Source organism: Balaenoptera musculus, chromosome 13 (assembly GCF_009873245.2).
Source record: "Balaenoptera musculus isolate JJ_BM4_2016_0621 chromosome 13, mBalMus1.pri.v3, whole genome shotgun sequence".
NCBI lineage: Eukaryota > Metazoa > Chordata > Mammalia > Artiodactyla > Balaenopteridae > Balaenoptera > Balaenoptera musculus.
The window spans coordinates 68,797,982-68,822,846 of NC_045797.1; the positions used below are offsets into that span (position 1 = coordinate 68,797,982).

At 39.1% G+C, this 24,865-nt stretch overlaps 1 protein-coding gene across 1 annotated transcript; it reads right to left on the bottom strand.

Moving 5' to 3' along the window:
* Window positions 1–720: 720 nt before the first annotated feature.
* Window positions 721–24,842, bottom strand: LOC118905732 (solute carrier family 4 member 1 adaptor protein). Its single transcript, XM_036872483.1, has 14 exons — window positions 24,040–24,842; window positions 23,628–23,823; window positions 22,029–22,151; window positions 21,178–21,238; window positions 20,702–20,841; window positions 15,738–15,898; window positions 14,373–14,442; window positions 13,805–13,991; window positions 10,393–10,504; window positions 8,268–8,514; window positions 6,383–6,469; window positions 5,641–5,708; window positions 4,193–4,262; window positions 721–2,971 (listed from the first exon to the last, which is right to left on the bottom strand). The coding sequence occupies exons 1-14, from the start codon at window positions 24,703–24,705 to the stop codon at window positions 2,922–2,924; spliced, it is 2,238 nt and encodes a 745-aa protein (XP_036728378.1). The 5' UTR covers window positions 24,706–24,842; the 3' UTR covers window positions 721–2,921.
* Between the last annotated feature and the right edge of the window lie 23 nt (window positions 24,843–24,865).

Sequence of the window (24,865 nt, forward strand, 5' to 3'; positions counted from 1 at the left end):
ATCACTTTGATTCCTGGTAACCAAAAAACTGCAACCCATACAGTTCAGGAGGGGCTAATTAGCCTTCTGAATAGAAACTTTTCAAATATCCTAAAGACACTGTAATGAACATCTTGAGTCAGATGAGACCCCAAAGATGAATTAGCCTAGAGCTGACAGTGGGCCAAACCTGGCCTGCCACCTGTTTTTGTTTTTAAAATATTTACTTATTTGACTGTGCTGGGTCTTAGTTGTGGCGTGCGGGATTTTTAGTTGCGGCATGTGGGATCTAGTTCCCTGACCAGGGATGGAACCCAGGCCCCCTGCATTGGGAGCATGGAGTCTTAGCCACTGGACCACCAGGGAAGTCCTGCCACCTGTTTTTTTTTTGTTTTGTTTGGTTTGGTTTTTTAAATTTATTTATTTACTTATTTATGGCTGTGTTGGGTCTTTGTTTCTGTGCGAGGGCTTTCTCTAGTTGTGGCAAGCGGGGGCCACTCTTCATCGCTGTGCGTGGGCCTCTCACTGTCACGGCCTCTCTTGTTGCGGAGCACAGGCTCCAGACACGCAGGCTCAGTAGTTGTGGTTCATGGGCCCAGTTGCTCCGCGGCATGTGGGATCGATCCTCCCAGACCAGGGCTCGAACCCGTGTCCCCTGCATTGGCAGGCGGATTCTCAACCACTGTGCCACCAGGGAAGCCCCTGCCACCTGTTTTTATAAGTAAATATTTATTGGAACACAGTCATGCTCATTCACTTGTATATTGCCTATACCATTTGCACTCCAATGGCAGAGCTGAGTAGTTGCGACAGATTATATGGCTTGCAAAGCCTCAAATACCTGGCCATTAATAAAAATGGTTTGCTGACTCTGCTCTAGAGGTTCTCCATTGTGGGCCGCACATTAAAATCACCTGGAGTGCTTTTAAAAGGGATCAACTCAGAGATTCTGATTAAATTGATCTGACATGGGATCTAAGTATTGGAATCAAAAACTTCAAAAATTTCCCTAGGTAATTCTAATATGCAGCTACAGTGGAGAATCACTGATATAATCCAGTCTCCTCTCACAGGTAAGTCGGCCCAGATGTCAGGATATGTCTCCTTTTTGTAATGAATAACAACTACTAATATCTACAAATCCCTGTAAAGCACATCCATCTACATGGTCTCATTTGATCCTAGAACAAATCCGAGGTCCAAAGAGCAAAAAGCATTACTGTCCCTGCTTCACACATGACAGAATTCAGGCTCAGGGAAAAGTCATGTCCCCAAAGTCTCCTATTTAGTAAAGAGAAGCTAACACCCACGTGCAGGTCTTTTGAAACAAGTCCACTGACCACTGATATTAATTGTGCAAGTTACACATTTATATTTTATTTTGGCCAATGGAGTCCTACTTGCTTTCATGCTCTCAAGACATAGGACTGTACCTACCCTTCCCAGAACACTTAGATATCTGCCTTCCTAAAGCAGACGATGCTCTGTGGAGTCCCTAGGATTCCTCAAGGTCACTGTGAGGGTAGAGTGAGGAGGAGAGGATTGTATGCATGCAGGTATGTGTGTGTACATCCAATCCCCATCCATCCCCACCTCAATTCAACCAGAGCAGGCATATTTTTTACCTGTTCAAGTGTTAGGGTTCCACATACAATTCTGTTTGAATCAGGAGTTTCACCTTTGAAGACCACTGATCTGGCTCAGACCTTAGTCCATGGTTTCGATCCAAGGTGGCACAGACACGCTGCCCCCGAATTCCTGTCACTTCTTACATCATCAACAAGTTCTTCTCTGTTGGTCTAAATGAAGTCCAAAATAATCGTTTCTCATAATGCCAATATTGGTATTGTTTTTTGAGAAATCAGACTTATTTTTAGTAGAACAGACATCTGTTAGGGTAACTGAAGCTTCTTGTTACTGCTTCCTGCCCACCTCACGCATCCCATATAATCCACATTGGGAAAGCATCATCCTCACCCACTCCCTCTCGCTGGGCCACAGCCGTTCTCCTGCCTGCTCACTATGTGTGCCTCCAGCATAATCCACTGGTGTTCCACCTTGCTTCCACTCTTAGGCTTTCCTTTCCTGTGCAAGTGAGGCACTGATGATGGGAAGTGGGGGGCGGAGTGGGAATAAGACATATTCTTGCATTTCTTCATGTTTCCAGAGAGGAAGGAACTATTATTCCCCTCTCTACAGAGATGAGAAACCCTACAGTGGGCAGAACACATCCAGCTTTTCATTCTGTGACCTTATTTGCACCTTTCCACAAGAGGAGGAGTGACTAACCTGACTGGTCAGAGTCCAGGATATTCAAAGGGCTGAGTTTTTATCAGCATCAGTGCCTGAGTGCACGAGGTGCGCTGTGGTCCTGAACTGTGTCCTCATAAGTCAGGGTCTGTTCTCAAACCTGGCAGGAGGATTATAGTGAGAGGGAGTAGGAAGCCCCCACTGTGTAGATATATTTTTAGTTCCAAGAATGACAGAGACACTCAGGGTTACACCCTGGCATGACCTCATATTTCAACACTTATTTGAGGAGGCAATTACCAGTGAATCCTAAAGCCTAACTGCCAGAAGCACCCTATTGCTCAGTAAAAGCATAGTCCCTAAAGCTTAAGACAGACACTGTAGCCTTAAATAAACATGAGACATCTTCACCTTCTTATTTTAACAGAGTCATGTCTCTCACTTTACTAATTCTCAAAATATACGGTTCCTTTTTACATACATACACAAACACTTTTAAACATAAATACCAAATTCAAGAGAATCAGATGGGTAGATAAATTTAGGAAGCCAAGAGCACAGAAGAAAAGGCCAGTCACCAGATTTTACAAATGATCATCTGAACTCCTTCTCTGGACATTCAACTTGATATATTATCCTAAATATCCCATGTCACATGGTCCACAAGGTCTTCCTTTAGGATTCGGAAGCAATCAATAGCCATACTTATCATTAAGATGGGTCCTGCCATCTCCACTTTGGCCTAGATCAGAGTAAAAAGCAGACAAAAAGCAAGCATTTTAGTACCTAAATTTCTATTAATTATTAGTATATTAGAAACCCAATCCATAGAAAAAGCAACCTGTGATAAGCATATGGCAAAACAAGCATCTCATATATTGCCTTAAGGGTGTAGTAGGAACATAAACTAGCATAATCCCTATAGAATGCAATTTATAGTCTCTTAAAAATGTTTGTAGCCTCTGATCCAGCATGTTGACGTTTAAGAATTTTTTTCTACAAGTACACCTCGACACTTGCAAAATTACACATATTAGAGGTTACTTATTGCAGACTTGTTTGTAATGGCAAAAGACAGGAAACACAGCAAATATTCACTGAGGAAACTGGTTAAATAAATAAAGGAATATCCATACTATACAAAAGAACTATGCTACCATTACAAAAAAAAAAAAAGAAATCTATAAGTAGCTATGGAAGGATGTCCATATATTATTAAGTGCAAAACAGTAAAGTACAGAATATGCTTCCATTTGTGTAAAAAAAGCGATGAAATATTATGTATTTTATTGCTTACATAGGCATTTTACATTATATATATAAGAAGTCGTAAGAAACTGATATTTGGTTGTCTTTAGAAAAAAACTGAGTAGCTAAAGCACAGCTAGAAGATTTTTTTTTTCCCCACTTTAGAGAAAATTTAAAATACATGCAAAAGTAAAGAGAAAAATATAATGAACCTCCATGTACCCAGCACCCAGTGTTAACCATGATTGACATGTGGCAAACCCTGCTTTATCTCTTGCCCCTCCTCTATCTTCCCTCATCCTCCACCACTGGACAATTTTAAGGGAAATCCCAGGTATCATTCCATCTGTGAACACTTCTGTACATATTCCTGGAAGACAAGGACTTTTTCTAAAAAACATAACTCAATATCACTCACACTTTAAAAAAATTAACAGTAATTTCCTAGTATCATCACATATCTACCTAGTGTTCAAAATTATCTGACGGGCTTATAATTTTTTTTAATAATTGTTTGTTTGAATAAAGATCCAAACAGAATACACAAATTATATTTGGTTGATATGTCTCTTTAGATCCTTTAATCTACCCAGAAGGGAGACTTTTCCACTACATACTCTTGTAATGTTCTTATACTGAACCTTAAATATATATTACCTATTCAGAAACCTAAATAAATAAATATTAGAGGAAAAGAAAAGTAAAAACCATCTACCTTCAGGTGGGACCCACACACAGTAATCTGGATCATCTTCTGGATAGTTGGAGGAAAGTGTCAGTGGAAGCTGCAAAAACAGATAGGTTATTTTGTTCAAAAGAATTTTAACTCTAAGAATTATTGTCCCTATCCCTGTGAGCAAACAAAAATTGAGAGAACAGCTTCCACTAATGATCTTGACATAAGTAACCAAAAATGGGGGAGCATTCTCTCTCTGAATCTTGATTTTTTTCCACAAAGCCTCAACAAGCTGATTTTCAGCCAGTGAGAGTGATGTTTTTTCTAAAAGAGGCAGTCAAGATAGGTGTGAACTCTAAATGATATCACCTCCACAGAGGAAAATTTGACATTGCCTTTTGATCCAGGTGCAGAAAAGTTAACAAAGCAAGCCTAACTGCTATCCTTTGAAAGGCCTGTTTGAAAGGCTTGTTGGTGGCCATCTGGGAACTTGTATTTCAAGAAGGTTCCCACTACCCTAACTGACAAAGAGTAGCCCACTGGGCCAAAACTGTTCGTAAAAACAATGTGGTTTCTGCTGAACACCTGCTTTCCTTCTAGGACAATGGAATTTGGGTAGATGCCAGGCAGGGGATACCTATGTGATCAGTACCCAATATAAATCCTGGGTACTAAGTCTCTAATGAGCTTTCCTGGTTTCACAAGTTGTCACTCTTTGTGAGGGGAATTATGCACATCCTATGTGACGTCACTGGAAAAGGACCCTTGGAAACTTGTACCTGGTTCCCCGGACTTCACTCCATGTTCCTTTTCCCTTTGCTGGTTTTGCTTACTATTCTTTTGATGTAATAAATCACAACTGTAAGTTCCACCACATGCTGAGTCCTGTGAGGCTTCTTGTGAATTACCTAGCCTAAGGGTGGTCTTAGGGACCTCCCGACACCAATTCCACTTCTGGGAACTTACAGTATCCATACAAATTATATTCACATAAGGTTACTCATTATAGCACTGTTATAATAAAAGACTAGAAAGAACCCAAGTGTCCATCAATAGCGTACACCCACACAGTAGGAAGCTCTCAGTGCACTGATATACAATGATTTCCACCACAGGTTAAAAAAAAAAATCAAAGTGTAGCATGCAGTATATTACATTCTACCTTTTGTGTAATAAAAGGAGGAAAATAATATATTATTCAAATGTCTTTGTATGGCATATTAGGATATGAAGAGAGATTCACAAATTAATAAAAGAGGTATGTGAGCAATTATAAAGAACAGAGTAGATAGAGACAAGAATAGAGAATCCAAAAAATAAAAATTCAAAAATAAAAATAAAAGAGCCCAGATTTCTAGAAGAGTGGGTAGAAGGCAGCTGGGAATTCTGCTAAGATAATCCCTGGATTCACTCTTCTGGATATGGCCCATGGCAAAGGGGTTCATTTTTACTTCCAGAAAAATGAAGATTATGACTAAAGCACTTACTTTGCCTCGACCAGGAGCTTTCTTTTTCTTCAATTCATCTCTGCTTTTCTCATATTCATTCTTTGATGCTAATTTATGAAAAAGAAAAAAAAAAAGAGGCAATAGCTATTTCAGAAAAATAAAATGGAAAAGAAAAATTCCTCCCTAAAGAGCATTATAATTATTGAAGAAAACATCACAATCTAATTCTCAAAAATTCCTTCTACTACTGTAAAGACTATGTAGAGAGAACTGTCCTTTCGTTAATAACCTTAGTTTTCAAATCCTAAGCTTAAATTTAATCACACCTTTCGAAAAGGTAAAGGAAAATGGGGCTGACTTTACTATTTTTCAATTTAATCATTACAGTTAAAAGCAGTAGAAAACCAGAAAAAAACAGTCCTTTTAATAGCCCAACCTTTCAACCAATTTATTTTAATAATGTTTGAATCACGCCCATGACAGGCACATATTCAACTCTGGGAGATGTAAAGTTGTAGAGAGCTTTGCATGGCCAGAGGGAAACATGAAGGCATTAGGTGCTTTGGGGGTCGGGGGGGAAACCCAGGCGACAGAGGAGGAAAAGAAAGGCAAACAGGATGGCACCAAACATGAACCTCTCATATATCCCAACTCTGTCCACAGCCCTGGCGGCAGCATCTACCCAGTGTCTGCGCCCCTCGGGTCAGCTGCCACCCCCTCCTCTCTGACACCAGCTGGCTGCCTGTGTGTGGAGCAGCAGTGGAGTCGCTGCGCTACTTGCCTGAGGGTTCCTCACACGATGCAGCTGTCTCACTAATCTCGTGGTAACCTTTATTCTGTTCCACTTGGCCGAGTTGAGACATGTTTTCTATAAAATGCAGAACCAAAGCATACTGTATTACTTAATTCGTGGTGGGGAACCAAGAAAACAAATCAAAAGCAAGAAAAGCTAAGTACCTACACAATCATCCAGTTTTACTATCATTAGCTTCAACTAACCTTAATAAGGTTTTCAATAAATGTGTCTCCAGAGGTCTAACAGAGAACCACCAATTTTCCACTTCAAAAACTGGCCAACTCTGAGGTAAAACTTTTTAGCAATACTTACCAAACCCTTAAAAATGTACATATTCCTCGGCCTAGAAATTCTACTTCAAGGAACATATTCGAAGAAAATAGTCAGAGATGAGCACCAAGATTTATTATATACAAGTATGTTTATAATAGCAAACATTAACAAATAACTTACATGTATAATAATGTGGAGTTAAGTAAATTATGGCACATTCATGTGATGGACCACTTTGCCCCTTATTAAAACCACATTTTAAAAGACTATTTTAAGACATAGAAAAAAATAGGTTATAAAATAGCATGTACAATACAATCCCAATGTTATTTTATAAATAAATTAATAAATAAATAAATGAATGCCTGGAGTAATCCCTAATCAGCTGCAGATTTACTAATTAATGTATCTTATAAACCAAATTTTTAAATCTGCTATTTTTAGACACACATATTTACTTCGGTCCCTTAAACAAAAAAATACAATACTTACTGCTCGCCTCCCCACTGACCTGTTTATGTATCACCCTTACAATGGGTGGATCAAAGATTAGACTCTGAAAAAAGTATGTGTAGTACCTTTTTTGAAAAGGCCAAGCATTGTGCCAATAACAAAGGAAAATGCAAAAACAAAAGATTTACTTCTCACAGATGAGGAAACAATAACTTTTCTGTGTCTAACAGCTGAAGGGGACTCAGGAGAAGGTCTACATACCAGGCCTGGTGTTTTTACATGGACTTGCCTGGTTTGTTTTGGAAGTCCATATGCACACATTCCCACACACGTTTAATGCCAGTGTTTTTTGCTTTTCCTCATGCTCCCTATTTTCTGTGCAGTCTTAATCTTGCTAAGCAGTTTGGCCAACCTGCAGGAAAATAACCCCTGCACCTGACAAGGGTTAAGAGGATACTAAAAAGATAAACAGTAATCTCTGGGCGTGGGAGATTCCCCTTTTCTTCTTTGGACTTTTATGTATGATCCAAAGTTTCTAAAATGAACATATATGCCTTTTATAATCAGAAGAAAACATATTTAAAAACTAATCAATTCCCTCTTTTATATTTTTCATCAGCCCTTTGTTGAGATGGGTGAATATGACATGTCAGGTTCTCTGCTAGGTACCACGGGCAAAAAGATGAATAAGGCATGATGCTTCCTGAGAAGTACATCCAGTGGGTACAGTTATGTTTAGCCTCTGTTTCAGGTATGGGGGGAAAATGAATAAGGGGAGGCTTACCCCGAGACCACCTAATCAGGCCCCATCATCTGCCCTGTTCCACTGCCCTCCAATCACAGAGTGGCAGCAGCTCAGGACTGTCCCACAGCTGCTGTGGTTTCAGATTCCACAGCTTTCAACTTTCCATAATTCTGGAATACACTGGAAATACTTGCCCTTATTTTACAATGAGGATAAATAATGACTGGCAATCAAAGAAAGACCAGGAAAGTATGTTTCCACAGAGTCAGCTGTATCACACATCACAAAGTGTCACAAAGCCAAAATGCACAGGCAAGAACTGGCTTTGCTTTTTCAAACCTATCCACGATGAATGCATATGCCCACTGAATAGCACAGGAAGGAGAAAGAAGACATTACCGTGATTTTTTGTTTCTTTAGAACATGTGAAATCTGTGGGAGGGCCTGTTTCCTGCACTGCTCCTTCTGGCTCTACCTCCTGCTGCAGCCTACTGCTTCCTGCCTCCACTTTCTTCTTTTCATGCTCCTCCTTTTCTTTCTCCTCTTGCTCTTCCTCCTCTTCCTCCTCCTCCTCCTCTTCTACTTCAGGCTCATCCTTCATTCTCATTAGAGTTGGAGGGAGTTCTGGACGCTTGGGGGGTAACTTCTATGAGGGAAAAAAACCCATGAACAAGCAGTTCTACAATATGACAGAGACACATCTTTTCAAGGGGGTTAAGCTAAATGAGCAGAATGTCTAACTTCTCTAGGCGGATCAACCCTGCCGAAGTTTGTTGGAAAGAGGACTTTCACATGAAATATTATCCATCTACGAATCCTTAACAAGTATGCTTGTTAATTTCTAGGGTCAAAAGAACATTAAGTATGAAACACTTGAAACAGCTTGTAGGGAACAAAAACATTTATTCCAGGTACGATTTACTGAGTACCAGCTGTAGGAATTCTGTCCTGTTACCCTTCATGATGTTAAATTCATTACAAATCTTAATTCACTACCAAATCTCCTAGGGAGTAAATCAGACACACATTTCTATGAATTAAATCATTTGTGCAGCTTTTTCATTTTAGATTTAACACAATTTCAAGGAAACAAGATATGTAAATCAGTAAAACAGATCCTGAAGAAAAAGAAATTTCTTGAATAAGGTCAAATATTCTAATCAAGACCTTTCAATAAAAGTAATTATTAGAAAAAGTTGATCACAGCATAAAGAATAGGAAGAAAGTACCAAAGTATATGTTAGGTATATCATTTTTTAAATATAGGATTTAGCTCAGTAATCCTAAGGAGAGCTTTTCAGTAAAGAGTTTTTCTTCTAACTAAAACACCCTCTCCCCACCTCACAGAAAAGCCTCCATCACAGGTAAACCACATGGTACTCACTCAGGACACATGGCTGGGACTTCAGACCTCTGCCACCAGAGGACAGTTTACCCTAATTCAAGGTGTTATGGACTGAACTGTGTCCCCCCAAAATTCATGTTGAAGTCCTAACCGCCAGTACCCCAGAATGTTACTTATTTGGAGATAAGGTCTTTAAAGAGGTGATTAAGTTAAAATAAGGCTGTTAGGGTGGGGCCCTAATCCAATATGACTGGTGTCCTTATAAGAAGAAGGAAAGCCGCCAGAGTTGCAAGTGCACAGAGGGATGACCATGTTAAGAGGCAACAAGAGGGCAGCCATCTGCAAGCCAAGGAAATAGCCCTCAGAGGAAACTAACCCTGCTGGCATGTTAATCATGGACTCCTAGCCTCCAGAACTGTGAGAGAATAGATTTCTTTTGTTTAAGCCACCTAGTGTGTGGTATTTTGTTATGGCAGCCCTAGCACGTTAATACATAAGGTTATGCTCTTTGGGGTGATGAAAACCTTTTAAAAACTGACTCTATAAATAAGGATGTACAAAGAGCAAAAACATACATCAGTGAAGTATTAGAGGATAGTAGAAAGATCACAACTCAAGAGATATAAGACCTGGATTTGATTGCATCTAGTTACTTAATGATGGTGTGATCTTGAATTTAACCTCTCTGACCCTGCTCCTCAACTGTGGGCGGTAATAATTCCCACACATCATAAGGTGTTGGAAGGATTAAACAAAGTAAGAAAAACTGTATGGCAGAACCAGGTGTAGAGATTATGTTACTACCAAGTGTTAGTTGACTCTGAATATTACAACATCTAACCACCAGGAAAAAAAGCAAAAAAACCCAAACAAACCCAGAAACCACAGGAGACCCTTTCTTAAACGCAACATTGATCACAAATTAATAAACCGGTATTCTAATTCACAAATCGGTTACATGCAAATTGATTCACATGAATCGATTCATCAATTCTTGATAAGCCTAGGCTGAAGAGAAAAATCCAAGAACGACGTCCTGGGAAAGATGTGATCATACCAAGCCCACAGCCACTTTTTACATGACTGTGGATGAGGCATCTGAGTTTTGAAAAGAAAAGAGATAAATTAGCTCGGGATAACTCAAGAGCTAAAAGTTTAACACCTTGACCCACAACTTACCCCTATTGTTCCAGTTTTTAATTTGAATTTGCTTCCTCCTTTCATGGCACCAAAGAGAGGCAGCGTAAGCTTTTTAGCTTTGTTTTCTCCATCTGTAGCCTGACTTTCAGTTCTAGGAAGAAAGAATAATTATCTATTCCAGTGAGGCCAAGGTTTTATCTAAAAATACCATGGTAAACAAACTTTTGGCACCACAAAACTTTCCACAGTGAACATTTATGCATACACGAATAAGAAAGAGGTATTCAGGCCAGCAAAGTTTGAATGGACAACACTGCTGATTGTCACAGACACAGAGGTATTAAGGGCAAGATAAGGATACTACCTTAGTCTAGCAATTTACAACATGCTACATGACTTCACATTCATAAAATGATGCCTACAGTACACAGGTCAATGGCAAAGGAGAATACACAGGCATGCCCCATCCCCACTAAATGGCAGGAGGTGGATCCATGGTGTAAAGCCCTATTTGCCATCAACCTCTGAAGAGGACTCAGTGCTTGACTTACTTACCTGGAGGCCACACTTATCATAACCACACACAACAGCTCTGAGCACAGAAGTTTAACAAACAAAAACGTATGTGTAAAGGGTGCGGGAGGCAGGATATCCTGTGTAGTGAGTAACAACAAAGACTTAATGAGAGACCCCACAACTGGCGAGCTTGTCAATGTTCTCAGTGGCTGAATATAGTTATAAAAGCTAAGCATGTGAGGGTAAAGCTGAGGAAGAGCAAAGAGAAGAGACTGTAGAAATTAGAAAAGAACAGGGGAAAAAAGAACAAAGCAAAAGAAAAACGAAAAGGATGGCAGTTGAGTTGACAAGACACTCAGAGAGTAGGCAGAGGTGACAATGACAAGATAGCATGAGGAGAAAGAGGGGAGAAAGCCCTATGCTTTCTTCACATTGACTACAGGACAACCCTGCCTTCTGGAATATAAGGACAGCACTGGCCCTCCTGGCTCACAGGGGCCCATACAAGAAACTGACTACGCTGCTCAACCCTGAAGCCACATTTCCACTCCTGCCTTCTTTTACCTAAGTCTTACCCCCTCGGTGGTGCTCTTGAGCCTAGCCTCACCCCCCTTCTGTACCAGAGACAGACCCACTGCCTTGCTGAGGCCATCAGAGGAAATCCTGCCTGCCTGGCCTTAAAGACGCTCTGTCAAACATCCCTCACATCCCTTCCCCATAAGCGTCAGGAAGCATGGAAAGGCAAAGGCAAGAGCAACACAGATATTTTTCAGCTCCATTAAATAGCTTGGCTGGCCTGGAGGACATGCAAAGCCTCCCAAAGGAGAAGAAAAAGTAGAAGATGGGATCACAATCAAGAGTTGCTTGTGGGTGGAGCAGGGGTGGACTTAGGTAGGAAGTTTAGAAGTTCAACCCTCAAGTGAGAAGAGGAGGGAGAAGATACACAGCATCTGAAGGCCAGTATCCAAAGTAAGAAAGGGAGGAGGAACAAGACAGACACACAGACGGCAGGAGGGGAGGCTCTGGAGGAAGCTGGTGTGTGTCTTCTAGCTCAGAACACCTCTCAGGGCTGACTTAGCAAATTAAAGGATTACAGAGCTGGAATTAAAACTCACTGTTAATTTGTCTAACCTGGGCTATGGCTCCTGAGTTTTTACCTTTTCTCCACAAAAACGATGTCACAAATAGTTGCTAAGTATATCAATGATAGTAAAAATTACGACAATGATAATACATATGCCAGCACTTTATTAAGTGCTATTCAGTTAATCTTTGCAACATCATTATTCTAATTTACAGATGAGGAAAGTGAAGATCAAAGTTACATAACTTGCCTTAAAATTCCCAAAGACTAATTGACAGAGCTGAGAATGAAACCCAGGAAGTCTAACTCTAGTGCTAATCTACCTCCTCACTGTCAGTAAGGTAACTCAAACATCATTTGCGGCAAATAGACTTCCGTAGACTGATCTATGAATCACTGTATTAAATATCCAAACTACATATAAATCTTTGAACAAACCTGCTAGTAATTTGGCGATACATCTTCTGTGCAGATGATCAAGAGCTCCAGAAACGGTTGGCCATTACATTTTTGTAAACAGAGGTGCCTCTCAATTGATAGATACTCATCTATGCAATGCCCCCAGCATCAAGCTACAGGTTTTGTACACGGGGGTGAGAGGCTGAGTAGACGCTTACTGACAACCTAAAGCAGCACTGTCCAACAGAACTTTCTGGAATGATGGAAATGTTCTCTGTCTGCACTGTCCAATACAGTAGCCACTAGCCACATGTGGCTATTGAGCACTTGAAATGTGGCTAACGTGACTGAAGAACTGAACTTTTAATTTTGTTTAATTTTAATATCACATGTGACTATTGGGTGCTGTACTGAACAGCACGGACCTAAAGAAAACAAGAAACCTTCTATATTTAACTACCTTCATAAGTGAGTGAACGCACCTAGGTAGTACCACTTTTTGAGATGCCCATCTGGATTGTGTTTATTGAGGGTTGCTTACTTCTACAACCACCTACTCAACATTTTCAAAATTTGTCGACACCACATAGAAGACAATTTAAAAATATTGTCAAGTTGAAAGACTGGATCTCTCTCTCTCTCTCTCTCTCTCACACACACACACACACTCATTCACTCATAAATACTAGCCACGTCTGGGAAAAATTATTCTTAAAATCTTGTTTACAAATTACTCAAATATCTTCTGGATGTCTGCAAATGGATTTGGGTTAATCTCTTCCAATAATTTCCCCAAAATCAAAGTTAACAATAAGATCAACTTCAGGGGATTATGCTTTTTCCCCTTTTTACGGAAGAGATTCCACTTTAAAAAAGTATTTAAATATATTGAAGAGTTAGCAACTGGTTCTTAAGAATGACAGATATAGGCATTAAAATGACCATCTGTACTCATATCTTTTCATCTGTGGTTTTAAAATCATAGATAAAAATGTTATTACATTGTAGTATTTGTATTTCTCTTATTACGCGTGAGGTTGAGTTTATATAGTTAAGAGTTATTTGTATTTCTTTTTCAGTGGGCTTTCAGTTGACATCCTTTGCCCATTTGTCTCTGGTGAATAGGTCTTTATATATTAGGGAAATTAACCTTTTGTGCATGTTGCTCTTTAAAGAAGTTTACTCTGCACTAAAAGTATTAAGTAAAAATTTAGAGCCCTCCAGTGAAACAGGAATCAATATAGTTTTCCTTAAAAATCCAGTAGTGGTCTAAATTTCACAAATAAACTGGGTTTTTAGTTACTCCATGAAACCACTGCCTTCTGTGCTTTAAAGAGTTTCTTATAGTCTATTTCTAGTCCATACTGATTACCTAAAAAAATAAAGATATAATTCAAAATGTTATCTTTGTGAACATGCTTATTTAAAATTCCAAGTATAACTAAGACTTACTTTTTTAGTTCTGGAATCTCTGCTGGCTTTACAATTTTTATCAACCCTTTAAGTCTCTGCTGTTCTTTTCTCAGTTCAAAAGTTCTCAGGTGAAGTTTCTTCCGGGACACACCATCTAATGCATTCCCTGATTTCATTTCTGACATGAACGCATCTAAAGAGTCCTGAGATGGTGACTCTGATAGAGCTGTCCAAGAAAGGGATAATACATGTTTAGAAAGATGGCACCAAATATTTTAAAATTCAGCCCAAGTTTCCATAGAAAAGTCACTAACTTAAAGCTGGACAGAGGACATTACTGATACTAGGAATTAAGGAAACTGGTTATACCTGGGAGATCTTAGAAAGTCACTTTGCCTCAATGGGCTTCATTCCCCTCATCTATTAAATAAAGAGGTTGAACCAAATAATTTATAATGTTCTTTCTAGTTCTAAAATGCTATGCTGCTCCTTAGAAAGGCTCCATATCCTGTAAATCTTAGTAACCAATGTAGCCTTAGTACCTAGCAAAGTGCACTACATACAGTAGGTGCTCAATAAATATTTGTTTAATGAGTCATTACCTTACCTTTGCCGGAGGCTTTCAGTCTCTCAGAAATTTCAGAGAGTTCCTTTTCAGCATCATTTAACTTTGCAACCTGTAACACCCAAATTAACAGGGTTAGCAAATGTTTTTCTTCTTTCAAAATGTGGTAGCTTTCCTTTTCTTCCTCCTCTTATTTTAATTATTGTGACAAGTTTTAAGAGGATTAATTCAGAAGTCCATTTAAATCTGCTCCTCATGGGGTTAACATTTTTCATTTGTTTATTTAAATCTAATTGAATGACTATCTGAATTAAAGAATCAAGAATTAAACAGAAGGAATGTACAGAACACAGACTTTATTTTACTCAAAAGAAAGAACTCAAGGGACTTCCCTGGTGGTCCAATGGTTAAGAATCAATCTTGCAATGCAGGGGACACCAGTTCGACCCCTGGTAGGGGAACTAAGATCCCACATGCCTCGGGGCAACTGAGCCCGCGTGCCACAACTAGAGAGCCCACGTGCTGCAACTAAGACCCAACGTAGCCAATAAATAAATAAATAAATATTAAAAAAAAAAGAAAGAACTCAAGGCATTTGTTTTCATTGATGAATCAAAAGGATAGATGTTAGATAATGTTTTAAGCTCTGAATACTACTTAATATAGTGAAAATACAGGTCATCTTATGACCATTTCATGAAGGATACACTGTTTAAGACTACAGGCATAGCTCATTTTATGGAGCTTTACTTTACTTGCACCTTGCAGATATTGCATTTTTACAAATTGGAGATTTGTGACAACCCTGCATTGACAGAATGATGGTTAACATTTTTTAGCAATAAAGTATATTTAAAATATACATTGTCTTTTTAGAGATAGTGCTATTGCACACTTAATAGACTACAGCATACCTTTTATATGCACTGGGAAACCAAAAAGTTCGTGTGACTCACTTTATTACAATTTTCATTTTATTGCAGTGGTCTGGAATTGAACCTGCAGTACCTCTGAGGTGTGCCTGTATTACCAAACTACACTCCTCAAAATTCCTTTCACAATTCTTGGCTGCCAAAAGCCTAGAGTCAATTTCACCTCAGAATGTCCCAATTTGGAACTTTATCCTTTCTTTTTCTGGGGGTAAGATCATATCCAAAGAATGCTCATTAATGGATTACTACCCACCTAGAGATAGATATAGTCTCTAGCAACAAGCCAAACTTTTTTCCAACTTGGATAAGACTAGTTGTTTGTTACCATCAAATTTACAGATCACAAAAATTATACTTCAGTACTAGATTTCAATGCTATTGCTTTAAAAATTATAATTATAAAACAAATTTAAATAATACATTATTTTATTAAAAAAATTAAACTACCACAGCTACTTCTATAAATGAAACTTGCCAATGATTCGAAGGTCTCTGGCTTCTCATCAATCTTCCCAGCCTTCTTCATTCGGTTCAGACGCTTCTTTTCAACCAGGCCAGTCCGATCAAGAAACGTGTCATCATCACTATCATAAAAGTCTTCATCTTCCCAGTTCTTGGCTTTCCTTTTCCGAGATACTAGAGGTAGATAAAATAAATGATAATGAATCAGTTTAAAAAAAAGAAAAAGAAATAAGGCAAGTAGACAAGCAGCTTAAAATATCACCATCAGTTATTAAAAGAGAGGATTCAACAAGCTGCCAAACTACATATAAAAACAAAGGGCTAAACCTTGAAGACATTATTACAAGTGAAACGAGCCAGACACCAAAGGACACATATTGCATGATTCCACTTACATGAGTTACCTAAAATAGTCAAATTCAGAGACACAGAAAGTAGAACACTGGTTACCAGGGGCTGGGGGGAGGAAGAATAGGAAGTTACTGTTTAATGGGTACAAGGCTTCAGAATGGGATGACGAAAAAGTTCTGAGATGGACGGTAGTGATGGTTGCACAACATGAACATATTTAATTCCACTGAACTATATACTTAAAAATGCTTAGGAACTTCCCTGGTGGTCCAGTGGTTAAGACTCCATGCTTCCACTGCAGGGGGCACAGGTTTGCTCCCTGGTTAGGGAACTCAGACCCTACACGCCGCGTGGTGCGGCCAAAAAATAAATTAAAAAAAATTTTTTTTTAAATGCTTAGAATGCTAAATTTTATGTTATGTATATTTTACCACAATAAAAAAAAAGTTAAAACAAAGAGTTAATTTATTTAATGAGCAAAAGCTCTCAAAAATCAATTAGCAAAAAAGGAAAAAGATAAATGAGGAAAGGGCCAATAATCCAAAAGAAAATTTTAAAAGTAATAAAAATAGTTCACAAAAAATGAAATACAAACGCCCAGCAAACATTTGAAAAGATGTTAAACTTTTTTTTAATAATTAAAAAACACAAACTAAAATAATGAGATACCACTCACCTATTAGACTAGAAAAAACATAAAAAGATTAATAATGCCTAATTTGGTAAGGATATGGGGAAATGGACTCTCAAACAGCTGGCTGGAATGCATATTGACACCATCTTTCTGATGGTCAATCTTACAACAGCTGTCAACATTAAAGACGCAATTAATCCAGGATTCTACTTAAAGGAATTTATCCTATACATATCAATGAAACATTGTAACCATGAAAACCATGAAAACCAGGGGACTATGGTAGCTATTACTTTTTTGTCTACCCTATGTCATCTTACTCCCCTTGTTCTGGTAAAAGTACCCCCTTTCCTCTAGAAAATTCCTCTCCCATTCCATCTGGATTACGGGTAGTCATGTGACCAGAGCCAGATCAATAAGAATCTTTCCCTTATAGTTACACTTAGATACAGGGGAAAAGAGGCTCTCTTTCCAATGAGGTTATTAAAGAGGGAAGATATAAATCCAGGGCTGTAAGCATCCATCTTTTCCGCGTGGGGTAAGAATCTGTCTGCAAAATAAAACCATGCATTCATGAGACAGACTCACTCACAGATACACATATATAAGTTGTATGCGTCCTGGTGATACTGAGTTCCGGTTTTGTAGCACTAAGTTCTGCTTCCAGAACTTGAGGTCCTGGTTCATGCAGTTCTTCCTTCAGTCCTGTGAGGTACTCTTCCCAGCTTTTGCAGCCAATAACCTTTCCCCCTAAGCTAGTTTGAATTAGGTTTCTATTATTTGCAACCAAAACAGTCCTTATTAATATAAACCTGATAATTTCCAGGTTAAGATGGTACACTGAACACACATATCTAATTTTGTTCTCTCCCCATACCCCACTAAAACTGCAGCAAAGAGATCTTTTTTTAAAGACACTAATCTACAAAGACAGGGAGAACAGTCGTGGGGACAGTAACACCAAATTTTTGGAAATTAAAAAGCAGACAGATAAGTGGAAATTAACTTAGCAGAAATAAAAAATAAAAAATGGATCCTAAACCAACAGTGGGGAAAGCTGAGAACCAAACTGATTATACTACAGAATCCTCAAAAGGATCTGGAACTGGGGCTGGATAGTAGTGCTAAAATAAAGAGGACTGAGTAAAAGCTGATTGAGAAACAGATCCTCCTTCTCCCTGGCTACTCACCTCCTTCCCACCCCCAGGAAAAACACAGAGTTTAAGACAGAAAGTCTTTGAACTATGGGTTGACTAGTACAATTGAGGGCATGCGTACTACATTCAAAAAACAGTACTCTCCTGAAAAGAGCTGAATGCTGAGAACACGCTCAGCCATCTCCACCACGCAGCTCTAGGAACGCTGGCAGCCAGTCCTCTCCCTTCATGTGGGAGACTGGAAGAGTACTCTCTGGGGAATCTTGCCAGCAGAAGAAGGAAAATCTAAGGATAATTACATGGAGAGTTCCCCAGCAAAAGGCCCACCCACATCATTGTATAGTGTTCCTCAAACTTAACAAGCCCCACCTATATATTCCAAGCTGCCAACCACATTTTTTGTCCCTATATAAGTAACTACAGCCAAGAAATACATGACATCTGAGAAAAACCTCTGCCATGCACGATAGATACCAAATAAACAAAAAGAAAAAACAACCTGGAGAAAACAGATTAGCAGAGAGATGAGACATTAATAATCCATGAACAACAACAGGATATTATGTTTTAAAAATGAATATTCAAAGAACAAAAGTGAGCTTTGGAAATTAAAATCTTGATAGCAAAATTAAGACAGAAAGATAAAGTTGCTGAAATATCCCAGAAAGAAAAAAAAACACAAATAGAAAAGAGAAGGGAAAAAAAGATAAGAAACTTAGATGATCGGTCCAAGAGGTTCAATATCTAAAATAACAAAATTCCAGAGAACAGAGAAAACAGAGGGATGAAATGATGGAATGGCACAATTCCAGAAATGTTCCTAAACTGATTTCCAGATCAAATGGACCCAACAAGTACCCAAGGGAAATGGATGAAAATATACCCACAGAAAGGTGCATCACAGTTAAGTTTCAGAGCCTTGAGAACAAAGGGAAACTTACAAACTTCTAGTGAGAGGGGGAAAAAAAGATGACATACTAGAGATCAGGAACATGAATAGTTTAGGACTTTGATAGCAACACTGGATGTCAGGTAAGAGCAATGCCCTCAAAGTTGTGAAGGAAAATTACTTCCAATTTAGAATTCTATTCCCAGCCAAACTATTAACCAAAAGTAAAGCTAGAACAATTATATTTTCAGAGTGGAGGGTTTAATAAAGTTGACTTGCTATATATCCTTTCTTAGTAATCCACCAGAGGATGTCCACCAAAACAACAGTAGACCAAGAAAAATGGAAGATGTGAACTCCATTGAAGATTATACCCGTGCCCCTTATCGTTGCACCAGCTTTCTATCCTGCCAAAACTACAGAAAGATGTGCTCCACTAAAACAAGGGAATAAACCAAGAAATATGAGAATCTGAGAATCACAAAACAGAAAATCCATCCCTGGAGAATGAGAAAGGAAATCTCAAGGAAGACAGCAAATGAAGTCCCAAATGACTGTTCTGCAGCAGGCCTAGAGAGTGGTCAACCTTAAAAGAATGAGAAGAGTCCTCTTCAGGAGAAATGTCTCCAAAAGAGTCAGAACTGATAAATTACTTAATGTGATTGACCATATGGAAAAACATACTGAAAGGCTACTGAAAGGTGTGGGAAGAATGAGTAAGAGGTACCAAAAAAATCAAACACATGAAACACATACACAATTATTAACTTTAGAAAAAAAAAAAAAAAACCCTGCTCAGTTGTGACTAATATTTGCATAAATGTAACCAAGTAAATATCAAATACTAATTTAAATCAATAGATAATGTTTAAATGACTCAAAATATAATAGCATATTCATGTTTTTTAAAAATATGAATTTTTTTAACATTTATTCTTTTTTTATTGAAGTATAGTGATTTATAATACTGCATTAGTTTCAGGTGTACAGCACAGTGATTCCATTTTTGTTTTGTTTTGTTTTTTTGCAGGTTATATTCCATTACAAGTTATTATAAGATACTGGATTAGAAATATGGATATTTTTAAATGCCAGAAGAAATAACTGAAAGAGTTAAAAACCTTCTAGGGGACTTCCCTGGTGGCACAGTGGTTGAGAATCTGCCTGCCAATGCAGCGGACACGGGTTCGAGCCCTGGTCTGGGAAGATCCCACATGCCGCGGAGCGACTAGGCCCATGAGCCACAATTGCTGAGCCTGCGCATCTGGAGCCTGTGCTCCGCAACAAGAGAGGCCGCGATAGTGAGAGGCCCACGCACCGCGATGAAGAGTGGCCCCCACTTGCCGCAACCAGAGAAAGCCCTCACACAGAAACGAAGACCCAACACAGCCATAAATAAATAAATAAATAAAATTAAAAAAAAAAAAAAAGCCTTCTAGGGATGAAGACTGGGGAGGGGCAGGGCAAAGAACAGGTATATTTAGTTATAAGCCTTCGGTAGTTTTAAATTATATGTAAGTTACTTTGCAATAAAATTAATTTTAGAATAAATAAAAAATAATTATATACCCAGACAGATTTTTAAAAAATAAGGTAAATTTAATGCAATGACATGGGTAATGTCCACAATACACTCTTATGTTAAAATGTCACAAAAGAATATTATAAGTAACATAAATGCATTTGTGTCTACGTGGGTTTTTTTTGTTAAAGGATCTACTTCTGAACACACATCTATAGAAAATGTCTGGGAGAATATAAGTAAACAATGGTTACCTTTGGGTATGGAGATAGGGAATTTTTTCTTTTCACTTCATAGAATTCTGTACGATTTACATTTTCCCCCTAAAAAGAGGTTTTGTAACCTTATGTGTTAAATTTCCCTTCCTTCTTTCCTTCTTTTTTCTGTTTTTTTTTTTTAAAGAAAAGTGTTCCCACGTACTCACCTGCCTCTTGCCGCAGCAATCCCAAAGTGTCAAGGATTCGACAGGCTTCCAGTGAGCACTGGATCATTGCCTCTTTTTTCTTTCCTGAGTGAATAGCCTCAGCCACTAGCTGTTTTCCAGTTGAATCATCCACAGGTAATCTGCATTGGTTTGGGGGGAATTATAGCAGAGCACTAAGCTCCAATTCTCATGAAAAAAATTAATATTTTATGATAATAGTCATATTTTTTGAGATGGCTTTTTAATCTCTCAGTTCATTTTGTTCTATCTTGCCAAGGTTGGACTTCAAATCTTTTCCTTCCACCTTTTACTCATCCCACCCTAACCCCAACGTGTTACTAAACTATCAAGGTCCAAATTCAGGAATAGGCTAAAATTAAGATTAAAGTTGCTCTTTGGGTTGTTGTCTGTAACCATAAATTAAACCTGAAATTGACCACTTTCCAGAAATGGATGTTAATGAGAAAAGAACATACCTCACCCTGCAAAGCCAAGTGCTATGACCCTGTTCATCAAATTCATATTCTAATTCTTCTCCTGTGGGAGGAAGAAAGACAAAACAATTTTAATAGCATCTGAAAGTTACTAGTTGATACAAAGGGAAAAGACAGCAAAGGTTAAGTAAGAATATAAAGTTCTCATACCACATTGAATACTAAATTTCAAAGCATTTCACTTCCTATTCCTAGGAATTATTTTCTGATAATAAAATGAGAATGAGCTTGAGGCAGAGAAAAGCCCAAACTCAAATCAAAACAACTCTCCATACACAGGTTTGTCCCCTATATAGGAGCTTTCACACTTATAAGTTGTAGACTTAGTGTTAATTTATCATGGTTGCCTAGTTTTTAGAAGCATAAATATTAAGTGCAGAATGCAAGCAGTTCATATATATATTTACACTCATACACATGCGCACACATACACATAGATGTTCTCTCAAAGCATTTCTACTGAAACTATTCTCTGCGGAAACATTCTTTAAATCATACAAAGTGAAAATCCATGTTAAGAATTACAAAAGATCAGGTGAATAAGAAACAAAAAAATGACAAGAAGTTGGGTCAATCCCCCCACCACCCCAGTCCTGGATCTTTTGACAAGAATCAGATGAAGTCAGGCAAAAGTACTTCCTTTTTTCCAAGATGTGAAAAAATAACAAAATTCTTACTATTTTCAAAATAAACCTGAAGCAACTGACCACACAGGCAAGAAATGAACAAGGAGGAGAGCAGATAAATTACAGCATTGCCAAGTACCTGAAGATCTGGAAAACCACCCTGTTGTGGATACATTATACTGGCAGTGTCAGAATCTGTTTACATACCTTCTCGGTCAAAAAAACCTTGGAGAGCCTTTTTTGGATCCTTTATATAAAAGGCCTCTCTTTCCTGCTGAAACTCTAAGACAATAGGGTTCTCTTCAGCCTCATCCTCTACAGCATCTTCTCCTACAGGATACGGGAAAGAAAGAAAAGACAATCAGACATAAGAGACTATCTGAATGACACCCACTATCCCTTCAGGCTGGATAAAGATACAGTTATCAGTGATGAAAAGAAAGGTGGGGGTGGGGGGGTAGGAGGACAACCACAAGACCATCTGTATGAACATCTTCAGGTTTTCTAAATTGTGTGACAAGTTAAAACTTGTTTTCATGGCATCTTATTTTTGTTCTCCATCACTATATGTATTGATATTTTAAAAGCAAAATTACCTACCACATTCTCTATGTAAAAAAAAAAAAAAAAAAAAAAAAAAATGAAGTTCCTCAGCCCAGCATTCTCACTCTCTCACACCCAGGTCTAGTACTTTGTCTTCAATATAATTTCCCAATACTTAACATATCCACCAACAGACTGCTCTACTTAGTACTCCCTTAAAATCATCAATCCCTGCCCCAAATACCACCCCAATGCTCAGCTTCTTAAGGGCTTCTTTTCCTTTCCTTCAAGTCCCAGCTCAAAACCCTTCTGTTTATAAACTTATAAACTGTCCCAACGATCTGTCAGTGCTGCCCAACAGAAATATAATGAAAGCCATATATGCAATTTACATTTTCTAGTAGCCACATCAAAAAAGAGAAACAGGTGAAATTATTATCAAGGAATCTACATAAAAATATTATGAATATTTTACATTCTTTTTTCACACTAAGTCTTTGAAACCCAGTGTGTATTTTACATTTACAGCACATGTCAATTTGGACTAGCCACACTGTAAGTTCCCAGTGTGGCTGATGACTACCATACTGGATAGTGCAGGTCTAGGTCCTCAGTGACTGCTCCCTTCTCTGAACCCTTACCCTAGCATACTAATGGTTTCTAGCTTTTCTTTGGCACTTACCACAACTAATTTCATAAGATTTATCTGTCTTCCCAACAACATAGTAAGGCCATCTTCTAGCTTTTCAAAATCCTAGCTCCTGAATACCCATCCTCCAAAATGTCTGGTGTTATGGAAAATTCAATTTATTCCTCTGATTAGATATTTTCACATTTCAGGGTATTTACACAAAGTATGAAAAATTCAAAAGAACTCCTATATTGAATAACATTCCGTTTTATTTGATTGAATGTAGTTTCACCCCCTTTAGCAATAATCAGTAGTTAATTAAATAAATTTTAATGGTTAAAAATAATAAACTATATGCTGAGGAACTTTTGAACAAAGGAGTGCACTGTAAAGCACATTAAAAGAAATCAATAGTGCCCATAATTCAATTTTTTGGCATCAGAAAAGTTAATAAATCTGAGTTTTGGTAACCTAATGTGCAAACTGTATTTGTCCTATCTCAAAGTCATGAAAGCTGTATGATAAAAAGAAAAACAAAAAAACCCAAACAAAAAAAACCCAAAAAACATTTAAGGGTACTAGTAGAAATGAATTTAAAATATTAACCTCTGGCAGCAATTTTGATTCCTTACCCATTCCCCAGGTGCAGCCCATTTCATCATCTTGACTACTAGCATTTCTCTTTCTTTCAGCTGTATCCGTTTCCTCTTCTTCATCTGAGTCTTCTCCCAGCATCTTCTTCTCCAACATCATTTGTTGCTGCTTGCGCAATTCCTTCAATTGCGTTACTGTCAACTCAGATTCTGCCTCTCGGTCTTCCTCTGGTCCCTGATGGATCAAGCAAAAGAATTCTTTTACAGTTGACTGTTGAAGTCACTTTCAGAAATATGGCAATGTGTACAGAGGTCTGGAGAAGAGGGGCCAGATTCCTCCACTTTTGTAATCGCTGACTGAGACAATCTCCTTCCTTAGTGAAAACTTAACGAGCTCAGGAACGCAGCCGGGTGCACTCCAGAGACTGCAATTCTAGGTTTTTCTACTTACCTGAAAAACAAAGAGCCGGGTGCTGCCTCCAAAGCGAAGAACATGCCCGACGTGGACCCGACAATAGGTGCGGGGTGGGATGCGGGTTTTGTTAAGAAAAGTGCCGTGGGTGCTTCCCAAATCGTAGAGGTAGAAGCCAGGCCCATGGCCGTCGCATTCTGCCTCGGGATCGGACACCCTGTGCTGCAGCACAGCGTGGTAGCGAGACACCGAAGGATGCTCCAGGCACACGTCGCAGCTAGCGAGCCTCCCGAAAAGACAGCAACTCATCCCTTTCAAACTCCGGGTGCCAAGGATGGTGCCGCCCTTCAGTGTCTCTAGGCTGTAGGGGTCCGTGGCGGGGCCGCCCCACGGAGGCTCTCGGTAAGGGGGAGCCCGGGCCGGGCCGCCAGGAGAAGGAGCCGCTGTGGGGGACCGCGGCTGCTCCTCCGCTGGACCCCTAGTCTCCCCGCCGTCCAGCAGGGCTGGCGGGACTTCAGGCTCCGCGGAATCGGAGTCCGGCAGCGCCGTGGGCCTTTCCTTCTTTACCTCCTCAGGGTTTGAAGGATTGGTGGCCGGGGCTTTGCCCCGCACCGCCGGGGGCAAGGGCAGGCCTGGCTTCTTGAAGTCGCCATTGAGTTCCTGCGAAGCCAGCGGCTCGGACTGAGAGGGACTATCGGCCATCATCAAGCGCGTGCAGCCTCGAAATGTGTTCCTGGGAAACCTCACCCCCTCGGTCTCTACATTCCTCTCCACGCCTCCCTCTCCCCAGCCCCCAGCGGCTTCTCTGGCAGCGACGGTGGAGTTGCTCCTTTACGACCTAGAGCGTTGTGAAGAAGTGAGTATC

What these genes read in the sequence shown, in the direction of transcription:
- LOC118905732 (XM_036872483.1), bottom strand. Translation starts at nt 24,705, where the DNA reads ATGATGGCCGATAGTCCCTCTCAGTCCGAGCCGCTGGCTTCGCAGGAA. An exon ending in AGGTTTTTTTGACCGAGAAG is followed by an intron (nt 21,239 to 22,028) that starts GTATGTAAACAG and finishes TTCCTCCCACAG; the next exon opens with GAGAAGAATTAGAATATGAA. An exon ending in AAGCTCCTGGTCGAGGCAAA is followed by an intron (nt 4,263 to 5,640) that starts GTAAGTGCTTTA and finishes CTGTTTTTGCAG; the next exon opens with CTTCCACTGACACTTTCCTC.